At 52.8% G+C, this 26757-nt stretch overlaps 1 protein-coding gene across 1 annotated transcript in view; it reads left to right on the forward strand.

Moving 5' to 3' along the window:
• Positions 1 to 26757, forward strand: part of LOC122365929 (glypican-5-like) — a 117526-nt gene that overhangs the window by 31319 nt on the left and 59450 nt on the right. The window contains exon 2 of the mRNA XM_043337579.1: positions 20782 to 20937. Within this exon, the coding sequence (XP_043193514.1) occupies positions 20782 to 20937 (156 nt within the window). The remainder of the gene's footprint in view (positions 1 to 20781; positions 20938 to 26757) is intronic.

The following is a 26757-nucleotide window of genomic DNA, read 5'->3' on the forward strand; positions in this document are numbered from 1 at the left end:
TCTGCGGCGCTGTAGCTCTATTGGTTCCCGAGTTATGCGTTGGCTTCTTGGAAATTTTCGACATTCGACCTGGAAATCGGCGAAATTTTGCCTTCAATGACCTCTGGTGACCTGACCTTTGACCTGACCAAAAAATTGACCGAAGTGATTTCGTCATTATTTTTGACGCTCTTTCGAACGCCGCCTTCCGCGTATCGCTACGTGGCCCAGGAGCCGAGTTAGAAGGGGGGGTGTTCAAACACCCCCCCCCCCCCAGCAGGGCGTGGAAATCCAGGACCCCCAGCCGGGCGCGGGTTAATGTAGGGGGCGGTCACGGATTACCGACTTACAGGTATTACGGAATTTACAAAGGTTACAGGAGTTACATGAGATCTAGGAATTATCAAGTTACCAGAGTTACAGAAGTGGCGGAGCTACGAAAGTTACATGAGTTGCAGCAGATACAGGACTCAGGAATTTCGCTGTCTGTGGCGCCTGCGCTATCCGCGGTATTAGCTTCATCAGCGCTGCGCGCCGCCGCTGTGCTGTCGTCCCGTCAGCTGCCTCCAGTGTCAAGTATCGGCCGTATTGACATTGTTCGACGGCCCGCCGCGCTGGGGGCGCTATCTTTCCTGCAACCGCCCTCCCCTCCCTCCCGGGGTATCTGGGAACGGGCCGGGCGTCCGCACTCCCCCCGACGGGGGTGGCAGCCGCGCCGGCCTCAGCGCGGGCCTCTAACTGAGGCGCTGCGCTGTTTGCCCTTTACTTAGCCACTGTTTACACGAGACGAGCAGCGTCTCCGTGGCGGTATCCACGAATGGCGCCGGCCGGCGGCGCGAGCTGCATCACACGCTATTGCAGACGCTGCTCGAGCGGTGTGGTGCCACCGTGGGTCACTGGTCACTGGTCAGCTCACTAGTCAGAGGTCAGTGATCACTGGTCATTGGTCACTGATCAGCGGTCACTGGGCAGTGATCAGTGGTCACTGGGCAGTGGTCACTGGTCAGAGGTCAGTGGTCACCGGTTAGTGGTCACTGGTCATTATTTAGTTGCCAGTGGTTGCTAGCTCCACGACCCTCTAAAATGGACCCAGTGAACTGCTGGACTGGATTCCGCAGACTTTTCTCACTACTATGAATGTCGCGTCAGCTAGCGGTGCCGTAAGGGCCGCTATCTATTATGACCGTTGGGAGCATATAGTGGAGCTCTGTCGAGAACTTGCATCTGCGGCTGAGAAAGTGGACGGCGACACTGCAAAGTGGTGAGACAAATCATAGTTTGCGGCTGCCGACTTCTCGTGGAAATGATATGAAGGAATCATAACCATAAAGAAATGAGAGATGATTCGGACGAATTAGGATATGAGCTTCTTCGGATTGTGTTGAAGTTCTCTACGCTGACGTGTCATGATAAGCTGCAACAAGCACATCCCGTGGTATGCTATATCGCATGAACCAACATCAGCTGAATATGCTCTTTGTAGCTTCATCAAGGAAACGATGCGCTGAGACTCTGAACATGATTCACAACATTGCTGATATGGAACCACAAAGAACAGTTCAGATTATGTCACTTCACAGTAGTTGAGCGCTGCATAACAGTGTAACCCGATGACGTATTTCCAAGGTTTCCGGTGGTTTTATGCCAATCGTTCACTACCGTTCTAGCCCACAGTTTCCGCCATCCTCAGCGCTGGTGACAGCGGCGGCGGAACGCGTCCTATCACTCATCTCCGCCGAGCCGTAGCCGCGATCTGCGCCCGATCGCCGCTCCTTCTGCGATCAGAGTGCTGAGTTGGCGATTTGGCGTCATTCGCAGCGGCCACCTGTCCCGAGAACCTACCGAAATATAGTGATAAAACACGCCCATCTCCCTACCCCGGCTGTCTGGCTCTCTGCCAGCTGGCGGCTCGTGGAGCCGGAGCAGGACTGAAGTCTGTCTCGCGGACTGGTCAGTACTTCAGACTGAATAATGTTAGGACTGTATGCTCAATGCTGATAGCTCGGTGGCGACAAAAGTCAGGACTCCAGCTTATCTTGCAGAATGATCAAAAGCTGACTGACGACTGACATGCTAATGACGCCGCCGACATTCAAGAATTTAGGTGGAAGGTGCGACCGGTGGCCATGACTGCGCTATCTATCTCATTGGTATCGAAACTATTGGCTGACTGGTCAGACCTTCAGGCCGACGGACACGAGTGACGACGGCCGGGCACCCCAGGTTCCGGAGAAGTCCGAAGGACTGGCTGCCGGCCGCCGGAGCGGGCTATTTCCAATTGAAACTTGTCGAAGTTAGTGTCGGATGGAGTCGAATAGATCGAACGAGCTGGTGGACAGCGGGCTGAGTGATAAGAATGGCAGCTGAAATAGAAGCCGCCGGTGACTGGGGTCGTGGGTCCGCGGCTGGGGAAGGGGCGGTGCTGGATGGATCGTGTGATGAGGAGGAATTTCACGAACGGAATGGTTCGTAAAAGTCTGACTCAGCGGAGTCGTGTCGAGTGGCACGGCCACGTCATCTGTATCGGGTTGAGCTCACCGCCGACAGTCTGTGGCCCAGTTGTGGCGGTTGTGTGTTTGTCACTTTATCCGCGCCCATGTGGCGCACCGCTTCCCCTTTCCGCCCTCTGCGCCGCTGCCGCTACAGAAATCAGCTGCTGCTGACGTCATTCTGATGTCGTTATCACTGACCTATTGAGAGAGTGTTCCCTGGGGTCGGAGACACAATGGCGCCGGCCTTCGGTGGTACTCTGAGGGCTTCTCCTGTGGGATCCCATTGTCGAGTTCTTTCTGGCCAGAAACGGTGGGAAGTCCAGGAAATTGGCGGGACACGCGCGGAAAAGGGCAGAGAACTACAAAACAAACAGAGAGCGGCGTTGGCTGAAGGCGCACCTCCCTTGATTCCCATCCAAACTGGCTCCCCAAAATAGCGGCCGGCGCCTGACCTGACGTTGACCTGACGTCATCGCCTGCTGACGTCACTGGGGCGCTGACAATGGCGCTTTGCGGGTGATCCTAAGCCGCGTCGTCCGGCCATCCTCCTTCGATGGGCCATTCCACACGCACCATCGGCCACGGTGAGACCTGCAACGCCCCGTCAGATGGGGCGAGCGCCCAGCCGGAAACCCAGAATGGTCTCTGAATGACATCGTTTCGACTCCTCTGGTTCTGGGAATAGCAGCGCGGCTAGTTTTGGCTCGCCTCACTTCTCCATGGCTCCTATGAAGTCATAAATGCCAACTTCGCTGCCCAACACTGCTGTTCTTGGAGACGCCGCGTCCCGTCCGTTTCCGTTTTTACTTTGTCACGAAACGATTATAGTCGGCGTGGTTGTTCTCCAGACAGGGCAGCTCCCAAATAGCGGCACCGGGCGCCCTTCGGCCACTGGCGCCGACTGTCTGGTCAGGTCAGCGCCCCTGTCCTGTCGGCGCCCCTCGGTCCCTCCAGTCTAGTCGGCGCTCCTCGACGTCCCTGTCCGGTCGGCGCCCCTCGTCTGCCCTTTCCAGTCGGCGCCTCTGCCCAGTCGCCTCCCCTGCCCGATCGGCGCCCCAGCCGCAGCCGGTCTGAACAGGATTCCTGCGCCGCTCCCGTCTGAGATGACGTCATCGATGCACAGACGCCACCGCTGCCAATAAACATGGAAATCGCCGGGGCGCTGCTGGCTTTGGACAACTACTGTCAGCTGCAATTATTTTGCAATTTGCACTTTCACTCGATACTGTTTTATTCTTAGTGTGGTTTTGTTGCAGCGTGCAGCTGTGGCGCTAACTGGAATTTATTTTCTTTAGATTACTTTATACCGATGCTACTTCTACATAGCAGTCACGATCAAGCAAAACGTGACCAAATGCTCCGAACTTTGCCAGCAGAGGAACAATTTCGTTCTTTGTTAGCTACCGGAAGGTGCGGCTCAATCTAATCGACAACAACCAGTCTCATAGCAATATGGCGCTAAATTTTTCATCTAACCCCGAGAGCGTCCAGTCTTTAATAGTTGCAGCTTTCTGCGGCGCAAGAGGTCCGGGCCATGCGGCTGTTCCTGACCGCGGCACTCCCACGTCCCACTCCATACTGCCGAGTTCACTGCGCCACCCTCACCGATATTGCTACCCACGTGAGCTGCGGTCTGCCTGGTAACGACCGATGAACCAGTACGCAGCTCGCGGCGCCGCAGCGAAATCGACGCAGCGCTCCAAATGGCGACAAAAATGGTGCAGCTAACTGCGCTATGTTGAACTCGACGCAGTGGGTCAAAGAGCACGTCATCATTAGAGCATCGACAGAATCAGAAGAACCGTGCGACTTGGCTACGAAAGTAATCATTGACCATACCATCGTAACCGGTTTTGCGGTCACAGAAAAGTCGTGAACGTGGACTGTTGACTTTTCCGCCGCTAGATGGGACTACTGTCAAACGCCTGCAGGTATACTGCACCGCATAGCTCGAAGCGGACTTAGCGCCCCATCTATTCACGCTGGTTCTCTCGCTGGATATAACGCGCATTCGGATCATTTTCAAATCTAGTGTAATTTTGGCGTAGTGTTGCCGATTTTTCTGCGTTCTCGGTTAAGTGTCACCAAGCTCGGCGTGCGCGGCCCGGTTTTATGCCGTAAAGTAGCGTTAGTGTCGGCCGTTCCCCGCCGTATTCACCGGGCCGCTCGAGTACGCGGCGTGGAAATACGGCGTGGACGCGCCCGGGACACGGCGCCCACACGTGCGACAAGGAACGGGCAAATGACGGGCGCCGGACGGTGGCGACAATTACCCCGTCAGCAGGTAGATGGAGCCGCGTGTGTGGGACCGTCCCGTCGCCGTGGAGGGCGGAGGGAGGGGGACGGGAAGGGACAGGGAGGGTCCGCCGTTCTGGCATGATCGGCCGGCCGGTAAATACGCGAGTGGCGTAGCAGCCCTCGAGTACACGAGTAGCAGCACGTTTATTCAGCGTCCACCATCCACCATCCACTGTTCCTCCACCTCTTCGCAGTCCACCATACGCTAAGCACTGTACGCTGCTATGCCACCGTCCAATGCCAACGTCTAGCGTCCATCATTCGTCTATCGTCCACCGTCCATTAAACACTGTTGCCATCCAAGTCACCAGGTCACCTTCCACCTTTCGTCCACTGTCCACCGTCCACTGTCTACCCTTCGTCCACCTTCCAGTCCGCCCGTGACTGGGCAGCGCGGTGGGCCGCCTAATCGTCCGTTACCAGGTGCCTGCTCAGTTCATTGAGAAGGCTGCGTGCGGCGGCGGACGGGCGGCCCCCGCGGCGCCGACTCCACTGTACTTACTGCTGTCTGATGACCACTGCCGCCGCCCGAGCGACCACCCAGTGCCGCGCCACGCTGTGCGCGCGTCTTCATCGCCGGCCGCCCCCGCCCGCGCCCGCCCGCCGCCCAGCGAGCGGCTAGCAGCGGGCGGCGGGCAACCGCAGACGGCATCTAAAGAATGCGCCTCACCCCGCACCGGAGAGGGAGGGGAGAGGGGGAGCGGCATTGTGTCTGGCGTTTTGTTCTCACGGGCCACCCGTGACGGGTGAATCAGAGAGGATGGGTGGCGCGCGATCACCTGAGTCGACCTGTGCGGACGCGTTGGATCGTGTGCGGGGTGACGCAGAGATTGACCGGTGGACACATCGGACGTGCCTCGGTGTGGTCTGAGCGTGGGATTGTGATGGGGATCTGGGAGGGATCTGATTAGCAACTGTCCCGGACGTGCTCGGGGCCTCGGAATATCTGCAAAGTGGTCGGGGAGTGATTCAGAACTCGATGATCCGTGATTTAACAATGGCACGACGGGGTTAAATAATAATTATTGCAATAATGCGTTCAATTCTCCCTGACTTTCTTTTCAGGCAGATTGTAATGGATCCCGCACTGCAGCCGTCAGTAATGCATCTACCACAATAACATTGAGTATATTTTCGTGAGAAATCCTGCCAACTACACCCTCAGCCGCGGCCGACCCCTCCGAACCCTCCGACCCGACCACCATTGGCACCGCTCGGTCCATCATTATCAATACGGCCAGCACGGAGGTCCGTCGGCGTGCCTCCCCTCCCCAGGGGCCTACATTACCGTGGCGTCCCCACCGCACACTACCGGAGCTCGGCGAGTGAGTAGCCACTGGCGCGGTCCCACGGCCGACGGAGGGACAATGCGACAGATAGGCCGAGACAGAGCTGCCGGCGGACAGCGGGGCGGCGCAACGCAGAGACAGAGTTGCCATGCCTGTGGATGCCAGCCCACGGATGGCAAAGACAGTGCAACGCAGATACAGAATCATCAAAGGAAAGGATGACAGAGACGTAAACTACCGAAGCAGAATCGCACATTCCACAATACACAAAGACGAAAGACGACGCACCGTCACGCCGGAATCACACACGGAGGACAGAGACGGCTTACTTGCCTTATGGCCGTCGGCACTCCACTCCCGTTCGGTCGTGTCATGCCCTCAATACTCACCGCAGTCTAAGCATATAAACAAACAAATAAATGGCGGCTCGATACATGTCCCATAGCTGACGTAAGCCTCCACTCTGCACGTTATTAGCATCTTTCTACGGTGTCATTCGTCGTTTTATCTGTGTGTGCCGTCTATGTGGTTGATTCATGTTTCTACTGAAACTTACCGCCTCCACTCGCCACTCCCTCTTGTTCAATCAGCCCTTTCCAAAATAAGGTCAAGTCAAAATTGAGTCAGTGAAAGTCAGTAAGGTCATCGTGAAGGTCAGTGCCACGGTCGCAGCCGAAGCCGGAACTGGGCCTGAACTCTGATCTAATAACGCGGACACGTCTGCTGCATTGTCTTCCTGCAATGACCGTGAATTTGCCATTCGAGCGCTGCCTGCCGCCTCCAGTCAGCCACGCTAACTTCCGTGCCAGGCGTGACCTTTCTCGTTTGAGCCGTGTTGCGAGGGCTGTGACCAGTGGGTGGGACAGGGACAGGATATGACCGACCCCCTACTGAGTTACTGCCAGGGCCCGGATGGATATTGCTCGGTCAAAGGTCACCGATTAGCCCTGATGGGGGTTGAACAGGGTTCGGTTTTGGTTGGTGCTGAGAGAAGATAGATTCATTGCCTTCGCTGGGATATGCAGTTATGTGCCCTGTCTGTCGCCTTTACTATCCCTGAGTGACGGTAAGGGTCCGCGGTCTCCTGTTGACTCCCATGTCCCTTTGGCTCCCGCTGGCTCACTTTGGCTCCATTAGTAGTCGTTAGCTCGTAATTCCTGGTGCTCCCACCGATGGCCCGATACAGGCCTTCTTGTTTCGGAGGGAGGTAAAGGGATAATGTAGGGGAGGGAGGAAGGGTCCCCAGGTGCTCCCGAGGCCCAGAGATCACCCCCAGTCTCGGCGGCAGAGGGATTAGTACGGACCGGTGCACCGTCCACAATCAGGCAATAACAGATTAGCGCGGTGACTGGGCTCGTCACGGTTTTCACAGGAAAGGGGTGACGAGACCAGTGACAGTTTTGGAACCTGTTTGGCTTGGGTAGCTGACCCGTAACCGCTTAGGCAATCGATTTTCACGGCCGCGAGCGACGAAGCGAAAATAAAGGGAATTAAAAATGTTTGGGATTCGGCTTATTCTTCTGTAGCGTGGATATTCGATTACTAGCGCAAACACTTGCTTAAAAGTAACATTATAAGCGCATTCTCTTTGGCCTACCAGCTGAGGTGGACATTTTGTATGAAAAAATGGTGACGCTAGTATCATTAGAGCGTGGGAGTTCAGTTGGATAATTTTGCAGACAGAACGTGGGATGGATTTGGAATCACATCCCTCATTCGGTTACCTACAAATCAGTTCATTTCAGTTTGTTTCATTCATTGTATGCTAAACATTGCAAATCACCGTGCCTTAAGTGCGGCATTCCTGCATTGCAATCGGCCTCGATTTCTATCGACACATTGTTCTCAAACGCTGCCACTTTGCTGTACCTCATCAATAACCAGGCATTGACACGGGCCGTCACCGGCAATCACATTGCGAGATATCCAATCTGATAGAGGTGTTCTGCAGGTGAAATGACATTGCCCAGCTATGCGCTGCACTGTTGGTAACAGTAGCTCACTCGAGCTTTACAATCCGTTAAGTGGAGTGTTCCCTGTTTGAAATGCTGAGGTTAACTGTCAAGAGTTAAGACTAACAACCTTGGTCCCGTCAGTTACAGTCTGTCCTACGGCACGTCCGTTAGCCTATCGGTGGCCTGTGTCGGTGCTATGACCCATTATACCGCCCGGCTGTAGTCCCGCCCGTGTTAAAACAGCCTGATTGTAGCCAACGCCTGTGTTAAAGTCCGGCTGCATAGTGCTTATCGTGTGCCGCTCGTGCCGTCCGTCCCGACTCTTGTGGTCCGGTAAAGTCCGGTCGTATGTACATAAATTGGCTAGTAAGTTCCCATCCACACTGTTCCGGGTAGTATATTTATCTTCAACCCGTGTTGTCGTCGTGTTGCACATGTGCTATAGCCGCTTTCAAACAATGCTGCAACCACACTGCTTCCTTGCTTTTGGCATTTTCCCACTTTTGCCATATCCGCTTCCTTCCTTTGATGTTGCTGTCTTCCGCCTGTATTCTGTAGACTATAGCCGTCCCTTCTCATGCTGTATAAGTCGCCTGTCAACCACACCTTACCTTACCCGCGCCGCCCCCGCCCGTGCCCGCCCGACCACCCGCCCGCCACCGCGCCCCCGCGCCCCCGCCCGTGTCACCGTATGCGGCCTGTCCGGTCTCGGGAGGTCAGCGGGTCTGTCGCGACGGGCGGCGACTTTTTACAGCCGGTGACAGCGCTGGTAGGTGGGGAACAGAAGGATACCCACCGTGCCGGCCAGGCGCCACCGCCCTCTCCAATCACCCGCCGTGGGACGCCCAGGGGCAGACGAGGTCAAGGACGCGACTGTCTAGAGGGGATACTGCCATTGCTGCTGTCAATGCAAATGTTTCCATCGATGATTGAAGTTCTGCTGCCTGCGTCGTGGGCTAGAATATGCAGCGAAGTATAGGTTGTAGGTGTGCGTGATAGACTGAAGGTTCCTCAACCATCAACACTCACTCACTGATGACCATCGTCGTCGCCGCTAATACAACTGCCATCAGCTAGTGCCAATACGACGGCAATATCACGACCGGCCAGTCGCCGGGACCGGTGGTGACCCCCTGTCATTTCCGCCTCCCGCCCCACCGCGCACGACAAATGGACAAATAAACAGCAGGTGTGAGCGCTGCCGACCGATAAACTGTGACAGACTGTCGGCATCGACGGCCGTCGCCGACGACGGAGGCCACTCGGCGCGCACGCGCCGGCCGCCCGGCCCCATTGTGTATGCATGGGTCTCGTCTCCGGGCGGCTCAGATGGAAATAGATGTCGGGGAATGTGTGGCCGTAAAGTTTACTCGGCGGATTCCGGGAGTCGTCATTCCTCGTCCGGTCTCTGCCGCCACCGCCGCCGCCGCTGCCGCCGCCGGGGTGCGGCTGCGGTCTTTTTCAGGGTGCAACTCGACGTTTCGTGCCTGTCGTCTCAGGCAGTCGCTGACGAGCGTGGTTACGTCAGTCGAGCGCCAACAGGGATGTGATTGTTCGCGGCCGCGAGCGATGGCTATCGGCGAGTTATTCTGTATGATTGGTGCTGGCGTGACTTTCCCATGGCAGCCCAGCTGTGATTTATGGCCAATGACCGGCTCCAATCATTGTGTGCACTGGTGGCGGCCGTCACAGCCTGCCGTTCGCCACTCGAGTGGATGAACTGCTATCGTGAAACCACGAGCACCATTCGACTGCGAGTCGCTCTATTTCCGTCCGGGTGCTGGCTTATTTCCAGTTGACCCGACCGTTGGGTTTCGTCGTTTACAGCTCGATTCTGCGGCTCAACCGGTGAACACTAGTCTAAACAGGTTAAAGCCGGCTAAGCAGCCAAGGTGGATGTCGCTGTGGATTTGGCGATTTTCTTCTCAGTATCTGGCCTCACCCAGTTGTCAGAGTTGTTCCCGATGTTCTCCTCTGAATATGACGCAGCTGGGCTGAGCTTTGGGACGCTCAGATGATCCGAGCGCAGTGCTGAGCTGGTCTCTGGTGCTCCGGAAAAGATCAGGTGACCGAACTGGTTCAGGGCAGTCTGACCGCGATGGATTCAGCATAGGCGGCGGAGCGGGGAGGGCACCGGGGCACCGTGTCCCCCTTTGATTTTGGCATTTTAACATTAGCCCTATGGGCGTTGCATGGAAAGAATGGGACCAAAAGTCGGCAGTGCCCCCCCCCCCCTTAATTGAAGGTGTTCCGCCGCTACTGGGATTCAGTGAGGTGGTGCATGTAGAAAAAATCGATGTTTATGACGCTCGGTTAATCCGCCTAAGTGTTCGGATATAAACTTCGATGACCTGGGAAGTAATTTTGAGCTTATGACCTTAATCAATTAATGTCCTTTTTATATTGTTTACGTCTTCGTTTTGCGATGGCCTTCCCTTTTCCTGTGCTGCCCTGTTCAATCACGTTCTTCTTTCCCGTTGCCACGGTCGTTCTCTTTCCTCTCTTCTCCCTTTCTGGGTTGCAATGATTCGAGGAGCGATGCCGCCTGGATGAGTGGTGGGATATCTCCAGTTTCTGTGAAATGTCCCTTGCTGATGGATAGTTCGATTTTGCCGCGTCATTTCATGATAAATGATCTAGATCGGACCGAAATGTCCGGCGTGACAAATGTTTGCGGTACAATGAAAAGTTTTGGAGGGCGCGGTCAAAACACCTCACAAATTGATAACGTTTGACAAGCAATTATATAACCGGACAGAGATCTGTGGCCATTTTTTTGTGGCACAGAAGGCGGAGAACAGATCTCTCCCTGCAGTCGCCCTTGGGCCGTGACCGTCCAGCCAACGCCCAGTGCGGGGTGCGGGGGTGTTGACAGGCTCACCACGACCGGGGGTGGGGACAGGGCCACCACCGACCCAGCCCCAGCCCGCGGCCGCCAAAGATCCCCATCGCCCTCTCTGTGGACACGATGATCGCATTAAGATAGGCCGCGCGGACGACAACGCAGCGCGCATGCGCAACTGGATTATCTCCAACCCGACCGGCAGCGAGTCATGACAAAAACTGGTTGTGTTCTGCGGGAAACGTTATAAGTTCATATTATGTAAGAAAGCCAGTGTACATGGTTGCTGAATGATATTGCTGTGCAATTCTGAGAACATTTTGGCACGGGTGGATTTGTTTGACTTTGTGGAGGATTATTTAAACTTGTTGCAATCAGAGAATCGCACATGTTGCAATTGCATTAATCACAGCAATGCATCAATGGTGCTATTAATATTATTTAACGTAAATACTATCTTGACATGAAATTGAAAAGAAGAAAAAATACATCGGGAATGGGTTTATCCCTGAAACGCTTGAGCGATAATTAAACTGTTGCTTATAATTAGTAGCTGATTGTCTTATCGTTTTCCGATGTTTATTGACATAATGATGGGATCTATGATTCGAAGCGTGACCAGCTGCTCGCCTTTATCTTCATCAAACAGAAAACTCTCAGTCTTCATAATTAACGGACGGACAGCCTGCCATCGGCACCGTTGCCATATTTATAGTCGTGAGCGACGGCTTCATTTGGCAGCAGAGGCCGGCTGATGTCAGTGTGACCGGCGTGATTCGGTAGTCTTTATTTTCCGTCGCCAAACAGAATGACTATCGGACACACAATTTTTACAGTTGTTAGGTTAAAGTCTTTTATCAGGCACTATGGCTGTGTTGTTTTGGGTTTTCAATTATTCAGCAACTTTATTTCACAAACCAAGCTATTTGAAGACATCACTTCTACGGGCGTGTTGTGAAAAGCACGATTTACGTGTATGGAGGTCTGATAAATTTACGATGCATCACATGAACGCCCACATGTCAGGGAAAATTCAACGGATACCACCAGCACCGCCGCAATGAACGCCACGTCCATGTCGCCTATGAGCCTGATTAAGTGTTTCTTAGCGTTATAAGTTTGCATTATATCCCTTGTCTGAGAGTAACTAATATCTCGTGGTTTAGACCCCACCGAGATGGCACGTGCCACGACCAATATACCTACATTCACATTGCGGTATGGGTGGTGTGGACTCATGTTTCGGTGACATATTTTTCTCCAGGACGTTTTGAACTGACTTAAGTGGGCTGCAATTTTAGTTTACAATCTGTGTCATGGCCTAGCTCCAAAGACTTAAGACCTCACAAACTGACCGAAACTGATCAGTTGGCCTGCGACTCTCTGCAGCCGGCTCATGCGCCAGACAAGTCGCCACGATAACAGCCCCTGTCAGGGGCCCTCCTGAACTTCGGTCACTGGTCACTGTCCAGTCGCCTCAGAACCCCGGCAGCGACTCGCTGTCTGGCCGAACGGCTGCAACAGCGACGCAATGCCAGGTCACAGCGGCCTGCTTATTTGTAGGTGTCGGGCCGATGTTGGTGTAATAAGGCAAACAGGGTAGTGAGACAAAGGCATAGCGCTGCAGTGGCGACGGTATGTCTGATCGGGCAGACGGTATGCGGCCCCCCTCTCTCTTTCTCTCTCTCTCTCTCTCTCTCTCTCTCTCTCTCTCTCTCTCTCTCTCTCTCTCTCTCTCTCTCTCTCTCTCTCTCTCTCTCTTCTCTCTCTCTCTCTCTCTCTCTCTCTGTCTCTCTCTCTCTCTCTGTCTCTCTCTCTCTCTCTCTCTCTCTCTCTCTCTCTCTCTCTCTCTCTCTCTCTCTCTCTCTCTCTCTCTCTCTCTCTCTCTCTCTCTCTCTCTCTCTCTCTCGTCTGACGCCGGTGACCAGTTGTAACCGGTATGACCTGTGAAAATAATGAACCAATTATCTCTCCGCTCCTAATGTAGCCGACCATCAGATGATGTAGGCGATGCCGCGCACCGTCCTTGCGGTGTCCTTTCGCCCTTGTCCGTCGGCCCGCTGCAAAAACGCCATTGGACAGGACATAGCGGCGTCCATTTTGATGAACCCAGGCCGCGTCCGATAAAACTGGTCAGATGGGACGGTCATAAATTACTTGTCACATTTTTGTTCGCATTAGACCCCGTGGCTGGCCTCCGGTTTCTTAGTCGCATACCTGACCACATCCCTGTGCTCGTTCCGACATGGGCTTAGTCCTCTACGAACCCTTTCATCCAGCGTGCGACCTGATCTGTCTTCCCCAAATCGCCGTAGGGGAGAGCGGGGAGAGTTGTATCATGTCCAAGTTGTATCAGGGCGAATTGTGCCAAACTTATTCAATGGATGGCACTCGCGACACGACCAGCCGACGAGGTTTTCCGGGCGCCATCTTTCCCTGTTCTGTCTTGTGGCTGAGTGGACGCGTCTCGAGGTGAGAGCCGATTTTATGTTTTTTTAATGTCATTCTAAAAAAATAAGTTGCAAGAAAATGTGTGTTCTGGGCATTTAGATGTGCACGAATTTGAAAGATCTCCGTAGCGGTGGTGAGGGTAGGTTCTAAGGCTGCGTGAGTGAAAACGGATTTCTCCAGCTGTCCGCTGTTTTTTAGCACGAGGATGTTTTTTTCCAAGATGGCGGCTAGGTACATGTTGTATCAGAGCCGGGTGGGGTATGTTGTAACATGTATGTATGTATGTATGTATGTATGGGTATGTTGCTTTTGATCGCGAAAGCTAAGCCCTGGCTCGCGTTTGTAGGTAGCTAGTCAATGCTCGTTCCATTTCGGCACAATGTGTTGGCTTCTTTGCTCTTAACGGGCCACTTTTGCGTCTAGTCTGTTGATGTTTCGTTCGGATTGCATTGACCTAAGTTTGGTCTAATAAAGTGAAGCCTTTGAGCATACCTATACATTGTATTAACCCCATTTAATGTTGTTGTTATGTTCAAAACCAGTAGCAAGCACACTCCCTGAAACGTGAAATAGTGATACAAATTACCCCACCATGTGATACAACTCACCCAAGCCATGGGGCAAGTTGTATCAAAAACATTGTTCTATTCGGGAGACCGTAGAAGAAAAACTGGTAGAGGTAGCGGAAAAGTTACTTTGCACAAAAAAGCAGAAGAATCAAGGAAGGGGATGGTATGGAAATAATGAGTTTATCACGGATAGTTACGAGGTTATGGGTCTCGGAGTAAAAACTGATACAACCCACCCCACTCTCCCCTATTTTATGCAACACAGTATCACTGTTGATGTGCATTTGCAGTATGCACTCAGCACTGTATCTGCGAGTCATTACATCATACGTGGTTTAAAAACTTGTATTTTTTTAGAGCGAAACAGCATCACACGCCAGCTCAATAGTCTGTACAGTTTCATTTGTCACCACTGCCAGCCTTTTACCTTCCCTTCCCCATCTGGCCCCTATCAACCTCATGAACCTCCGAGACCCCATGCCTGCAGCCGGCAGTGGCCACCCCTGCGTCCCTGCAGAGCACGGCTCTCCCTCGGGCCCGGTTTGTTTCTGCAGTACGGCGGCACGCCGCCGCGAAGGGCCGTGCTCGCTCAGAGCACGTCACCGTGGCGTCACGGAACCACGACGTGGCACGTGATTCGTGACATGGGGCCACGACGCGGCACGTGACTCGTGACATGGGGTCACGACGTGGCACGTGATGACAATATACCTATGGCCTCGGCAACACTGGAGAGGGAGTGGGGATGCTAGTTGCAGGCATTCGGTTAATTACAGCAGGTGTTCTGTACAATCAGAGAAGCGTTTGTAGCGGCTGGTAATAATATTCTGAGTGAGTCTGCTGCTGCTGACGGATTATCCTGTGTAGCAACTGGACTTTCGGTCCAATTATTTTTTTTTTGTCGGTCCTTTATTTGATTTGCTACTTGATAGGAGATCGATACTCGTCGACTCGGCCGTCGCTTGGTGAGGACGAGAAAACAATCGATTCTAATGAAAAATAAAACAATTGTGTCCAAGTGTGCGAGCAGCTTATTATGTACATTGTCAAATTAGCAGAAAGGAAAAACTGCAGCCGCACCTCGGTAGCGTCATTTGCTGCAGCAAATACCAAGCGACTTCTCAGAGCTGAATGAGTCCTGCTTAGCCCCAATCTGGCAGCCGCTCGCTGGTCATCTGGCAACCGCCGGTCATCTGGCAGCCGCCGATGACGTCATAGTGCCTCCGGTTACAGTGTACGGCGCACTCATTAGGGCGGATTCAGAGCTGTCACTTTGTATACAGCGGGTGAACGTCTGCTAACACATGGTGTCACTGCTCGTCTGCACAACACGCCTGGCCTGGTGCTGCCCCATTGGCACCATCACCACTGGTGTCTGGTCTGGTGACGGCTGGCTCCGCCCTCTGCTGGTCGGTGGAGCTTGCTGCTCGCTGTACAGACTCCGTGGAAAGGCCAACTCGGAGGCTGTAGGTCCCAGAGGGTCTGTTACATTCGTGTTTGTGCTCTCACACGTGCGATGCCAGAAGCTGTTTATGTTTCATCTGTGTCCCAAAACGCTCTGCTTTTTAGACGAATAGCACTTGAATAGGCAAATAATGCCGCATTGTTCAAAGTAAATTATTAAAAACATAAAACATTATGCATAAGACTTTTGATGAGTTTCATCGCTGCGCAATAAGTCACACAACGGAAAATTACCACTATTTTGCATTTTCACTGCTGCATTGCAAAGGGTTCCGCGACATTGAGCATCGTTTATTATTTTCCAAATCTAGCGGCGTGCAACCTGTCAATCGAGGACACATTACAGCATTCTCTGTGACGTCTGGGGCCGGCGCACCCCGCTCTGACACCGAGTGACACGCCTGACTGGGTCACGTGTCACGTGTCACGACACTCCCGCGGGGACGCGTCACGGGCCGTCGTGATGACGTCGTCTCCTGTTTGATGTATGCCGCGGCCGGCGGTGGTGAATCACAGCGTACTCGGCGACGGGCTGAGTCCCATCCTTCTCGATAGTTCGAGTCAGCAGCCCTTCGCGATACTCAGCAGACTGCGCTCTATACTGTCCGCGGTGTTGCTCCGTGACACGGGTCACTCAGTCGGTGGATGTGGCGGTCAGCTGACTGTTTTCCTAGAATCGCTCGGCGCTCAACTTGGCCGAACCAACGAGCTCGCAACTCTAACTCCGCGCGGAGTATTTTGGCCGCTTCGGTAGAAAATGGTCCGGCTTCCGGTGACCTGAGTTCAGTTTACCGGAGCCGTGCCCGGTCGAACTACGTCCAAGTTATTCCTGTCTGAGACCGTCAACACGCGCCTCGAAGACGACGTGCCGACCTGGCCGGCATATCTGACGGTACGCCGCCGTCCGTCGTGGAGTCCGCAGTTCGCACGACTCCGACCCGAGCAAGGCAGTCATAAAACACTTCAAGTTGGTCCGTAAGTGCTATTCTGAGCACGACGCGCGTGACAACTTGACATTGAAGTCGTCCAACGGCGGACACTACTCCGAGTTCAATTGCACCGTGGGCAGGTCGGGCTTACGTCGGAAGAGATCCACTTGAGTTGCAACGCGTGGGGGCGATGCCCGCGTGGGTCGAGTGGAGAGACAGCGTGGGCTCATTCAAACTCACTCAAACTCACCAGCAGGGTTCCCCGGGTTCATTCACGGAACGCTGCTCACGACGGTGAAGGGGGACTTCTATATCGGCGTGTCCAATACTTCTGCATGGTGCATTGTCTTGTCGAAACGGTGCTCACGTCGTCTGGATTATCGACGCGTCGGCTCGTCGCACCCGACGAGAATGGCGATGCGCCGCGCGGCTATAGCCATCGGTATTGTCCGAGGACCGGCTTCGTCGGTGCGCTGGAATGTAATCGCCGAAAGCGGACCAAGTATACTCGTACGCTTCATCGACCAAAGATGGTATTGTCATGTGGGTATAGTGTAGAGTATATGTGCGCCAGTAACTAAAAATATCGCGATGAGAAGGGTGTACGTAGCAAAATTGATATCATTAATCACGACGAATGTTGGACGGAAATGGGCCTTCTACCTGTTGACATGAACGGATCGCTTCTGATGGTTTTGAGACCGGCTCCATAGACTAGTGACGGATGGCCGCAGCGGTGGGGATTCACTGATCGCGTGTTGCGCCGATATTACTGCGTGCATTGTCTGTGGAGCCGGACTCGTGCTCCTTTGGCCAGTCCCCGAGGCCAGCCGCCCCTCCCTCCGCAGTCCCCACGTACTGACCTGGGATCTCCCAATGGACACCCCGCGAACACTGCACCTCGCGACTCGAGCTCTGTCAGCGGCCGAAAACAGACGGATCTACTCTCGGTCTACCGTTTTTCCTCCACTGTGCCGGCTGTCATTTCCGCTTACAAATGTCTCCGGCTCAGTGCGAGAGCTGTGCACGTCGGGACAGGTGTGCAGACAATTACTGGAAACGGCCACGGAGCTCTGGGAGACTGAGTGCCGTAACGACGGCAGGTCACGACAGGGCACATACACCGAGCGGTTAGTTTGGATGCTTACATGGAGAGCGATGGTTTTTGTGCCCGGTCATGACGTGGGGCACACGATGCTTAGTATTTGTAATGGATCCAGGGGCCGCCAGGACGAGTCAGCCCCAATCCAAGACACAAATCGGCAGTTAAGTTTTGGGAAAAATTAATTAGTGGCTTTTAAACTCCGTCATTGGCCTATTTATGGTTCCGTATAAAATGGACACACTGGGGTTAGCAGATTTGTTTTATGGTTTTTGGATAAGTACACGTAATAATAGCCTAATAGACGTACTAAGTTTCAATATCCACTGCCACAGATCGAATTTACATGATGTTCCGTGTCACAGATATTCAATCATACAAAATGGCTGGTTATGATGTTGGATTTCTTGTTATTACACGTAAGACAATTGTCCATAACAATCCTATCGGTGGCTGCTTCAAGTAGCACAAATTAGCACTTGGGTGTGTGGATTGGGTTATCCTATTAGTGGCTCTGTTACGGCTCTCTAATTAACCTGTCCATCATGGCTGCCGAGGAAGCCAATTGTAAATATCGCATGGTTAGCGCAACTAATGGTGCGCCGGTATGGCCTAAGTGTTTTCCATAACTTAGATTTGATGATAATGACTGCAGTAATGATAGCCCAAACCGAGAGTTTCACTAATTCACTGACCGCAGCTACAGCCCAATTTAACTGACAGCCAGCCGCTCAGCCGGGGGACAGACCGGCTAATTTAGTCGGCGGCTTCGTGGAATTCGGAAGAGTTTGGGGCAGTTGTATTCCGCATTACTTTGGCATTTTATTGTTTTGCATTAAATTGATGTAAAAGCTTTACATTAGGAAGACATAAAGATAAAAGTGTAGTTTTACGTCAGGGTACAAGATTTCATGTTAGAGTAGCACCGTTTGATGCTAATTTACAACAGCTCTCTGTCGTACTAAATACGAAGTTTGTCGTTTTATAGCTGCTGACCCTATTAGCAAACGGCGAACCCGTTGATCGCAATGTTACACCATCATCCTGTCAAAGCGGTGTTCAAATGTTCGGGTGCAGTTGGACCAGCAGAGACCGTAATAGGCTGTTCCAGAGGCCAACTTGCCCGGCTTCATTCCCAAACAGCGTGGCCCATGGGCTGTTTCCGCCGGACAAATTGCTAGTAAAGCGGAATTGGAAAAGTTCTCGACGTGGATGGGGGCTGCCCACTCGAAACAGCCAGGCAGCCAGTCCGACATCGATCCTGCATTTCATCAGCCGTTGAAAAAAAAAATGTTTCGAAAAAAAAAGAGAAAATAAGCTTCCACACTCGTTCAAAGCAAGTGCTGTGTTTGCGTGTTTCGGGGAGTTAAGTGACCGCAAAATATGTTATCCCGTTGAACGACTTATAAGCGTAAAAACTAAAAAGGACATATCCTTTGTCTGGGTCACACAGCAGATCACCTGTCCGGACACGGAAAACTCCGAGCTAGCCCGATGACTCACCAAACAAAGCACCTGGTTTTCTGACGTTAGCTTCGGGCGCGGCCCAGCCATCACCGGCGTGTCGATTGCTTTCTGTGTTATCGGCCACGTTATTTTCCAGGGGTGGTTATTGCATCTAGCCACGATCGGCCCGACCCAGCAGTTGATGCAATGTGACCATGCCATTGCCCGATGGCTACCTGATTTATGATATTGCTTCTAGCTGTTTCGAATGGTTGCACGAGAAATAGCGACAGTTTCGGAAATGTAATACGGTTAAACAGCCCCTGGCGGCGAGCGTTTGATGCCGTGGTGGAAAATTTGCCGCCGAGTATTTGCATGAGGCTATGCTGACTTTGAGCGCCTGTAATCGACTGTGAACGGTGTGTTATGGGTCGGTCGCTGCAGCGAGGAGCCCCACGTGGCACTGTTGCGCCCTCTCACTGTGTGGGATTTACTGTGGACTTGCGGAGCCCTGGGGTGGAGGTATGAGGGTGGGTGTGTCGCGTAAACGTCAGCCGCGCCCCTGTGAATCATTTGCGCCTCAGCACAGCCCATGATAAGCGCCATGACCTCTCTTGGTGCCCACGGACAAACTCAGCTCGACGGGAGCGCAGCGCGCATTGTCTGCCTTTCCGGCGCTCAAAACGTGACGCTACCTCCGCTGTTATTGTTCACCCACTTGAAATTCCATCGGCATCTCCGGCAAACATCATTTAAATCCATCTTCAGCGCCGCTCGTCTATCCGATAGCGTTGCGGCAGCGCTTCCCACACACACACATCAGAGCTAATGTCTGGAATTAAAATGCAGCCCTGCATCTTGTCTGGCGCGCACGGGTGGCAGGATCCGGCCACACCCGGCGTTATGGTCGCCCCCTTGCCAGCCTCGGGTCGACCCGGACCTGGCGCCGGCGCGAGACAAAACAGCGCTTCTCGACGACCCGGCCTTGAATGTAAAGCAGGCATATTCGTTCTCCCGTGTCATCGTACGTTATTGAATGCTATTATGGCGTCACGGATGCGAAGTGCGCTCCGTGAGTGAGGTGCGACGCCGGGGCTGCTCAATGCAGTGGCGGAGGTATGAGAAATGATGCTGAGCCATGCGCTCTGTGGCGATAGTTTGGTGGGGACGAAACTCCGGGTTCAGCTGGGATTGGTTGAGGTGGGCAGTGGGAGACAGGTCCGGAGTCGGCTGGACTGGCTCATTCGGTGCAGTCAAGGGCAGCATGTGATGTAGTCAAAGGGCGAAGTTGATTGGAGACATGCTGGAGCGACGCCATGTTTCATACCACATCCATGGGGCGGCTCTGGCCGCGGATTTTTATTGTGAACCAAGTTTTTTTGTGTTAATGTAAGCAGTTTACAGTATGATAATGCTGCTGCGAGGTTGAAGTACCGATTAGTCTTTTTGCTGTATGGTGCTAACAGTGGTTTTGTTACGATATTCTTGGTATTTTGATTTCTGGATGGTGTCTCAAAACGGCTCGCAGATGCACTCTGTCATCATTTTTTCGTCATCCTCTTTAGCAAAGCAGCTGTCTTGTCTGACAGCCTACACAAGATGTGGGAGCATGCGAAATGTAAACCTGTGCGGTTACGTAAGCATTTGACCACGTGTATGTATATGTGTTCATGTGTGTGAAATATCAGGGTTGTCGGCCGATCCCAATATCAGGGTTGAACTAACAGGGTTGAGCGATAATCTTCACCTCTATACGTGATTTAAATAAGTTAATGTCCCTGCATGTCCTCCTCATTTTAAACATTCCCCTCGGGCTCGACAGTCTCTTACAAGTCAAGTCTCTGTGACAGCCTCTGTGCTCAAGATGTCCCAGTCCCTCTCTGCTGGCCGATGTCGTTCCCTTTTTCAGAAGCACCCGTTGACTTGTGCCCAGTTTTCTGACCCGTCCCGTCTCTTCTCTTTCAGGGGCATCCAGTGAGGTGTGCCAGGCGGGCTCGTGCTGCTCCCGGGACTGGGAGCACGGCATTCGAGACGTGGTCCACAGGGAGTTCCGGCGGCGCCTGGTCGACAGCACCGACCAGGTCAAAAACCTGCTGCACCTGCAGGTCAGCGCCGTGCAAGGTCAGTCAACAGGGGAGCTTAGATACTGAACGGCGGGGAGGTGTTCATTGCTGGTACTTTCGTGTGTGGAATATTGCACTGTTGTGCTTTTCATGTGTAGTTTAGATATTTGCGAGTCGTTTGAGCACGAGTTTATTTCATTACGTTTTGTGTAATTTCTTTCATTAAATATTTCGCATTCATCCAACAAAAGTTAGTAATTTGTACGTGAATACTGAAGGGTCGCATAACAGGTCAACTTTGTACTGGGCTAACCACTACCCAGGCTTTCTTTTCATTGCTGTGAACACTGAACACATTTGTGTGCTAGTGTTTCAGCAGAACATACGTGAGCTTAAGCTCAACGCGACACGACATTCTCAATGAACAAAGGCACTCTTTATGAAAACGCTTCCAGAGGAGGTCAAATTCCTGTTAAACTTGTTAGTTGTTTGTTGCTGTCAGGGATCGTTGTCACTGTGTCATTTGTCAGGTTTGAATCTGATGCAAAAATTTAATGTATTATCGTCTTAGTTCTGTTTTTGTCCTTTGTTGCTATATCCATACATCACGAACACCTAGCAATGCAATGGATGTCACATCTGTTTACGGATTGTCTACAACTTCACGCAATTTGCACTGAAAACTTTTTTACCATTTCCTGAAGGGTAAACCCGCCATAGCATGGTAGCTTGACACACAGACGTTTTTTACCACCTTCCAGATGGTAAATTTTACTCTTTCATGAACTCGCCAGGGAGGGGTAACATGACACACAGACGTTTTTTACCATCTTCTGAATGGTAAACTCTTTTGATTTACTCTTGTCTAGAGTGTAACATTTTTTGGGTTACACTCTTTGAAAGGGTAAATCTTAAACGGAACCCTTTTCTAGGGAGTAACGCATCATCTACTCTGTGCTTTACCCTCCTACAGAGAGCATATTCTTCTGACCTACCCTTTGTCACATGGTAATGTTTACTCTTTCCTTTAGTGTAAACCCCCCAGAGGATGGTAATAGACTCACAGACGCTTGCTTCAGAAGCTTCACGAAGCTTCCGTTAACCGGAGCTCACCAACTGAAAAACATGCTTCAATAGCAACAATGTATATTTGGCTTCCGTACAAACAATACGAGGGGCACACCAGCCATGAACATTGTGAGACTCTTCACTTATGCATACGAATTTATACGAAGCGTTCAGCAATGCACAAGCGGTAAATAAACACCACGATACAACTTGAATGCACTTTGAATGTGAATACAAGACATTCAGCGCCCTCATATTGGATAAGGCACAGCGCACAATATTTGAAGAGAGCGACGGCGTTCCTGGGTGGTCGCCCGTCTGCGTGAGATAATGAGACTGGTTCACTACAGTGCAAGGCTTTTTCAAAGTCACCAACAAAATGCATAAACTTGTAGCATCACAACAAAATTAATGTACGTACTCACAACCTAGGCCACGTGGCCGTGCACGGGGTCCTGTTAACCAGGTCAAATTAGCACCACTCAACGGCATGCAATGCTCTAGCACATCGGTACTTACAATAAAATGTCCACAGAGGCTCTATAGGCGATGAACAGCACACAAGCACAATCACCAACGGCCACGCCGCGCGGCACCGACACTGCTCACATCCGCTCTCGGAGACCAACGGCCGAAAACTGACAGATGCGCGCGGCCTTCAAACCGCAAACGGCCGATCTCGTTTCTGATTGGCTGAGTGATTCCATTTCAAATATCATCTTCACGAGGGTAAACAAGATCCACGCATGAAACGACTATCTGTACACGAGTCACGATACCCAGAAGGAAAGAGTTTTCGTGATGTTCTGGATCGCGAGAGTAATATTGATATTTGCATGGTAATAATACTCTTCGCTGGCGAATAAGTTCATATCAACCACGTACCGTTACTATGCACATAATGGTAGCAAAGAGTTACCCTTTCAATATACTCTTATCTTGCTGGTTTGATGAAAATGAACCCTCCAGGAGGTAGTAAAAAAGTTTTGAGTGTGTGTTCCTTATAAAGTTAGCCGGCAAGCCGTACTTACCAATGGCAAACACACCACACTGGGGTTGCTATGCGAGCTGTTTTGATCTTCATAGCGAATAAACCTATGTTGTATAAGCATCTTTTGTAAGCCGCTCAAATATGCATTGTTGCAACCGTATTTTTCCCTGCAATGCTAATCGCCTGAATCATCGCACTATGTCGCGTGTTGTTCAGGCGTACTCCACGAGGAAACATTATCAGGGAAGAGGGAACAACATTAAATTTAATCAGCCTACATTGACCTAAACACAGGAAAACTCGAACACCCGAAAAGTTGACATCATTAATCGGCAATTTTCCAGGCTGGAGCTTCTGATTTCACCTCGTTTCTCGTCCAAATTGATTAGCCTGACGGCAATTCCTGCGAACGATCCCTCTCAAACTCGATCTCACACACCTGCGTCGTTTTGTCTGGCGCCGTGGATAGACAAAACTGGGGATCGGCTGTGCAGTTCAGTGGGCCACAGCCGCACGTCTGGACAGCACAGAGATCACCAGCTGCCGTTTGGTTTGGCGGTGGTTTTCCGATGACCGATGATGCAACCAGTGCCGGCTGCCAGCTCCGGTGTCCGCCGGCCATGCAAAGAACCGTAGGCTAACGGTGAGGCGACGTCCGCCGGTCGCTATGCGCCGAAAAAGTCGCCATTCAATGTGACGGGCCCTTGCTGGAACTGGGGGTGATGTCATCATGCCACGTGACACGTGCGTCACGGGCTAGAACGGTGATGTTGAACAGGGCGGAAAGGATTTCCGCGCATCGGTACCCTTGTGGAAGACCGACGAATCTAGCGGTTCCGACGAGCCCATTCATTGGCTTGGAAATACGACCTGCTCCTCTTTTTTGGCGCTGTTCCGAGACGATTTTCTGCCGCTCCTGCGAGATAGGTGGGAAAATATCCGTCCATATGGCGCTGTCGTACGTATTTCTGGTACTTTTCGACGCTCGTCCCTCTCCCTCGCCCAGCCCTCTGTGGGCCTTCAGCTCGAAGCTCGGGGGAGGTGGCGTCAGCGGTTTCGACCGAGCCGGCGGCGGAAAGCGGCGGCAAACGGCGGCAACTGAGACGGGTGCCACACGCCCACCGCTTTGTTTCCGCCGCCACGTCGACTTTTATCGTGGCTCGCGCGGGGCGAAATCGCCACTGGCTCGCGGCCGGGCAGCAGAACAAATGGTCAGCCGAGACGGCTGGAATAGCCGCCATTTGCCACCGCGTCCCACCGCGCCGCGCCGGCCCACCCGCCAGATAGCAGCCCAGAAATGCACCCGACGCTAATTTGCCTCCAGAGTTTCCCGGATGTGGAGCTAACACGCTCCTGTGCGTTTTACCGCGGGGTTATGTCGGCTAGCTAATGAGATAGTAGGAGCTCGCCACGCTAGAGAACGCCAAGATGAAATAGATTTGGCCAAATGCTGGCCGACTCAGCAAACAAGGCTCAGCTGCGGCTGCACTTGCTGAAACGCTGTTCTTTTTTTTTTTGCAGATGAAAAAGATCCTCATCTGTGTGGACGGCAGTGTGTTAGTGGTGATACAGTGCCAGACTCTGGACTGTTTTAGCAGCTGTCGTGGCGCGTACAGGTGTCAGGTCTCGTATACCCTTTCGGCATTCAACGCACAACGTCTGGCAGTGGCTGACTATGAGGCTGACTCTTTTCCTGTGTACCTACTACCTATCATATATCCGATCTCGGGACGCCTTTTTGGCTACTGTCTGATTGATTCCATTTCATGTTGATTGATCAAGCACTTTCGGCTGTTTAGACCACTCCAGGGCTGTTAGTCAATATCTAGTATCGCCGTTTATTGAAGTTAAGTAGGCGAGGTCTGTCCAGCGCAAGTGCCTCTTCGCGTCGGTGTATTGTACTGCCGTCTGCCTGTCTGCTCACCAAAGTCAATTCGCATTTACTCTTCTGTCCGAACGTCTATCCACCTGTGGAGTCTTGTTTGACCGATGGGGCTGCATGCATTCTGTCAATCAGGCCGTCTGATCATTCAGTTCCGTCTTGTCCGATTTTCTCTTTGCCAACGGTTTGCGCTGTATTTCGATCAGGTCTGTCGGTCTCTCTGGGCCTTTGACGACCTCTGTCTGCCTCTGTTGGCCTCTCTCGGCCTCTCTTGGGCAGTATCCGCCCTGGGCCGGCCTGTCTTGGCGCCCGACGCGGCTGTGTCAGGTTCCGGAACAGCGGCAGACAACAGCCGCGCCTGGCGCCGACCTCCCACCTGTGGATTCGCTGACTTCACCCGCTGTCTGAATGGGCTGCCACGGGTCCGGCCCCTCCCCAGAGCGGATCTTCTTCCCTTCCCCAGGACGACAGTCGTGTCCCCACCCCAAAGGGGTCTGTATCGTCCCTGTCTCAAGTCCATGTCCCGCCCAGATCACTCCCAGGGATGCGGAGCCGGAGCCGGAGCCGGAGCCGGAGCCGCCGGAGCCGGTATATTTTGCCCGGAGCCGGAGCCGGAGCCGGAGCCGTGAAACAATATAGCCCGGAGCCGGAGCTGGAGCCGGAGCCGCCAAAAAAGGGGGCGACTCCGGCTCCTTTTTATTTTTTGAAGAGGAAAAAAATAATTGACCTAGTTCGGTTTGACAGTACAAGGCAGTAAAACATATCGTACTATTGGTCTCAATATAAGTGCCCAGGCGACCTGTAGTTTTGATGCGGTGAATACCCTCACCCTCGCCACAATGCGTGTGGGGGTGGCGCTGGCTGGGAGGAGGGGTGCACTCGGCCCGAGTTGTGGCGAGGGTAAGGGTATTCACCGCATCAAAACTACAGGTCGCCTGGGCCCTTATCTTGAGACCAATAGTACGTCATGGGCCATCAAGTGCATGAAAAAGCTGAATATCCCCAGTATCCCACAGTACGCAATCAACTTCCTGTCTGCTCCTCCCCCCCCCCTCACGTCTACTGCATCCCCAGAACATGAGGACCGGTCATCAGGTGACGACCATTGTTTTGAAGCCAGTGCAGTGGACTGCGACTCCCAGCACCGTCTCTTCCCACCCCACCCCCCCCCCCCCCACCCCCACCCCCCAATGCAGCCGAGATGGGTGTCAGCTTACGATGGTTCAGTGAACTCCGATTCGCGGCGACTGCGTTTCCAATGCCATCGCTTCCTAGTCCTTTGTTCTGCCAGTTCTCTCCGAGGTGCGTTTGCGCGGGGACGCGGTGAGCCGGTCATGGCAAGAGAAGGTAACGCGTATAACCAATCCAATTTTTCTTCCACCCGTATTTGATTGATTGCATAGGGGATGTACTGAGTCGGAGCCGGAGCCGCCGGAGCCGGAGCCGCCGGAGCCGGACCATTTTACTCGGAGCCGGAGCCGGAGCCGGAGCCGCCATAACATTTCACCCGGAGCCGGAGCCGGAGCCGGAGCCGATCTTTTTCTCCGGAGCCGGAGCCGGAGCCGGAGCCGTTTGAAATTTCCACGGCTCCGCATCCCTGGTTGAGTGTCGTGGTCCTCTTGAGACATCAGCGGTAAATCATCGTCAACCACTGCGCCGAGCTCTTCAGGGCTGATGGAAGGCCAACCAAGGTCGTCAGTGTCATTGTTTGACCATTCCCGCTGAGTTATTGAGTCATCCGTTCGGCTCGTAGGATGTCCTAGCGTAACACGCACACTTCATTTGTTGACAAAGAGCTCATTCATCAACCGTCATAGTTTATGACCGGTCCCTGGCGCAGCGGGAGCCGCACGGGATACATGCACGTGTTTGGTTTCCTGATTCTTTTTCTTTTTACTACTAGGCCTTTTTATGTTGCGAGCAAAGTTTAACTGCAT

This window comes from Amphibalanus amphitrite, unplaced genomic scaffold (assembly GCF_019059575.1).
Source record: "Amphibalanus amphitrite isolate SeventyFive unplaced genomic scaffold, NRLGWU_Aamphi_draft 000773F_arrow, whole genome shotgun sequence".
NCBI lineage: Eukaryota > Metazoa > Arthropoda > Thecostraca > Balanomorpha > Balanidae > Amphibalanus > Amphibalanus amphitrite.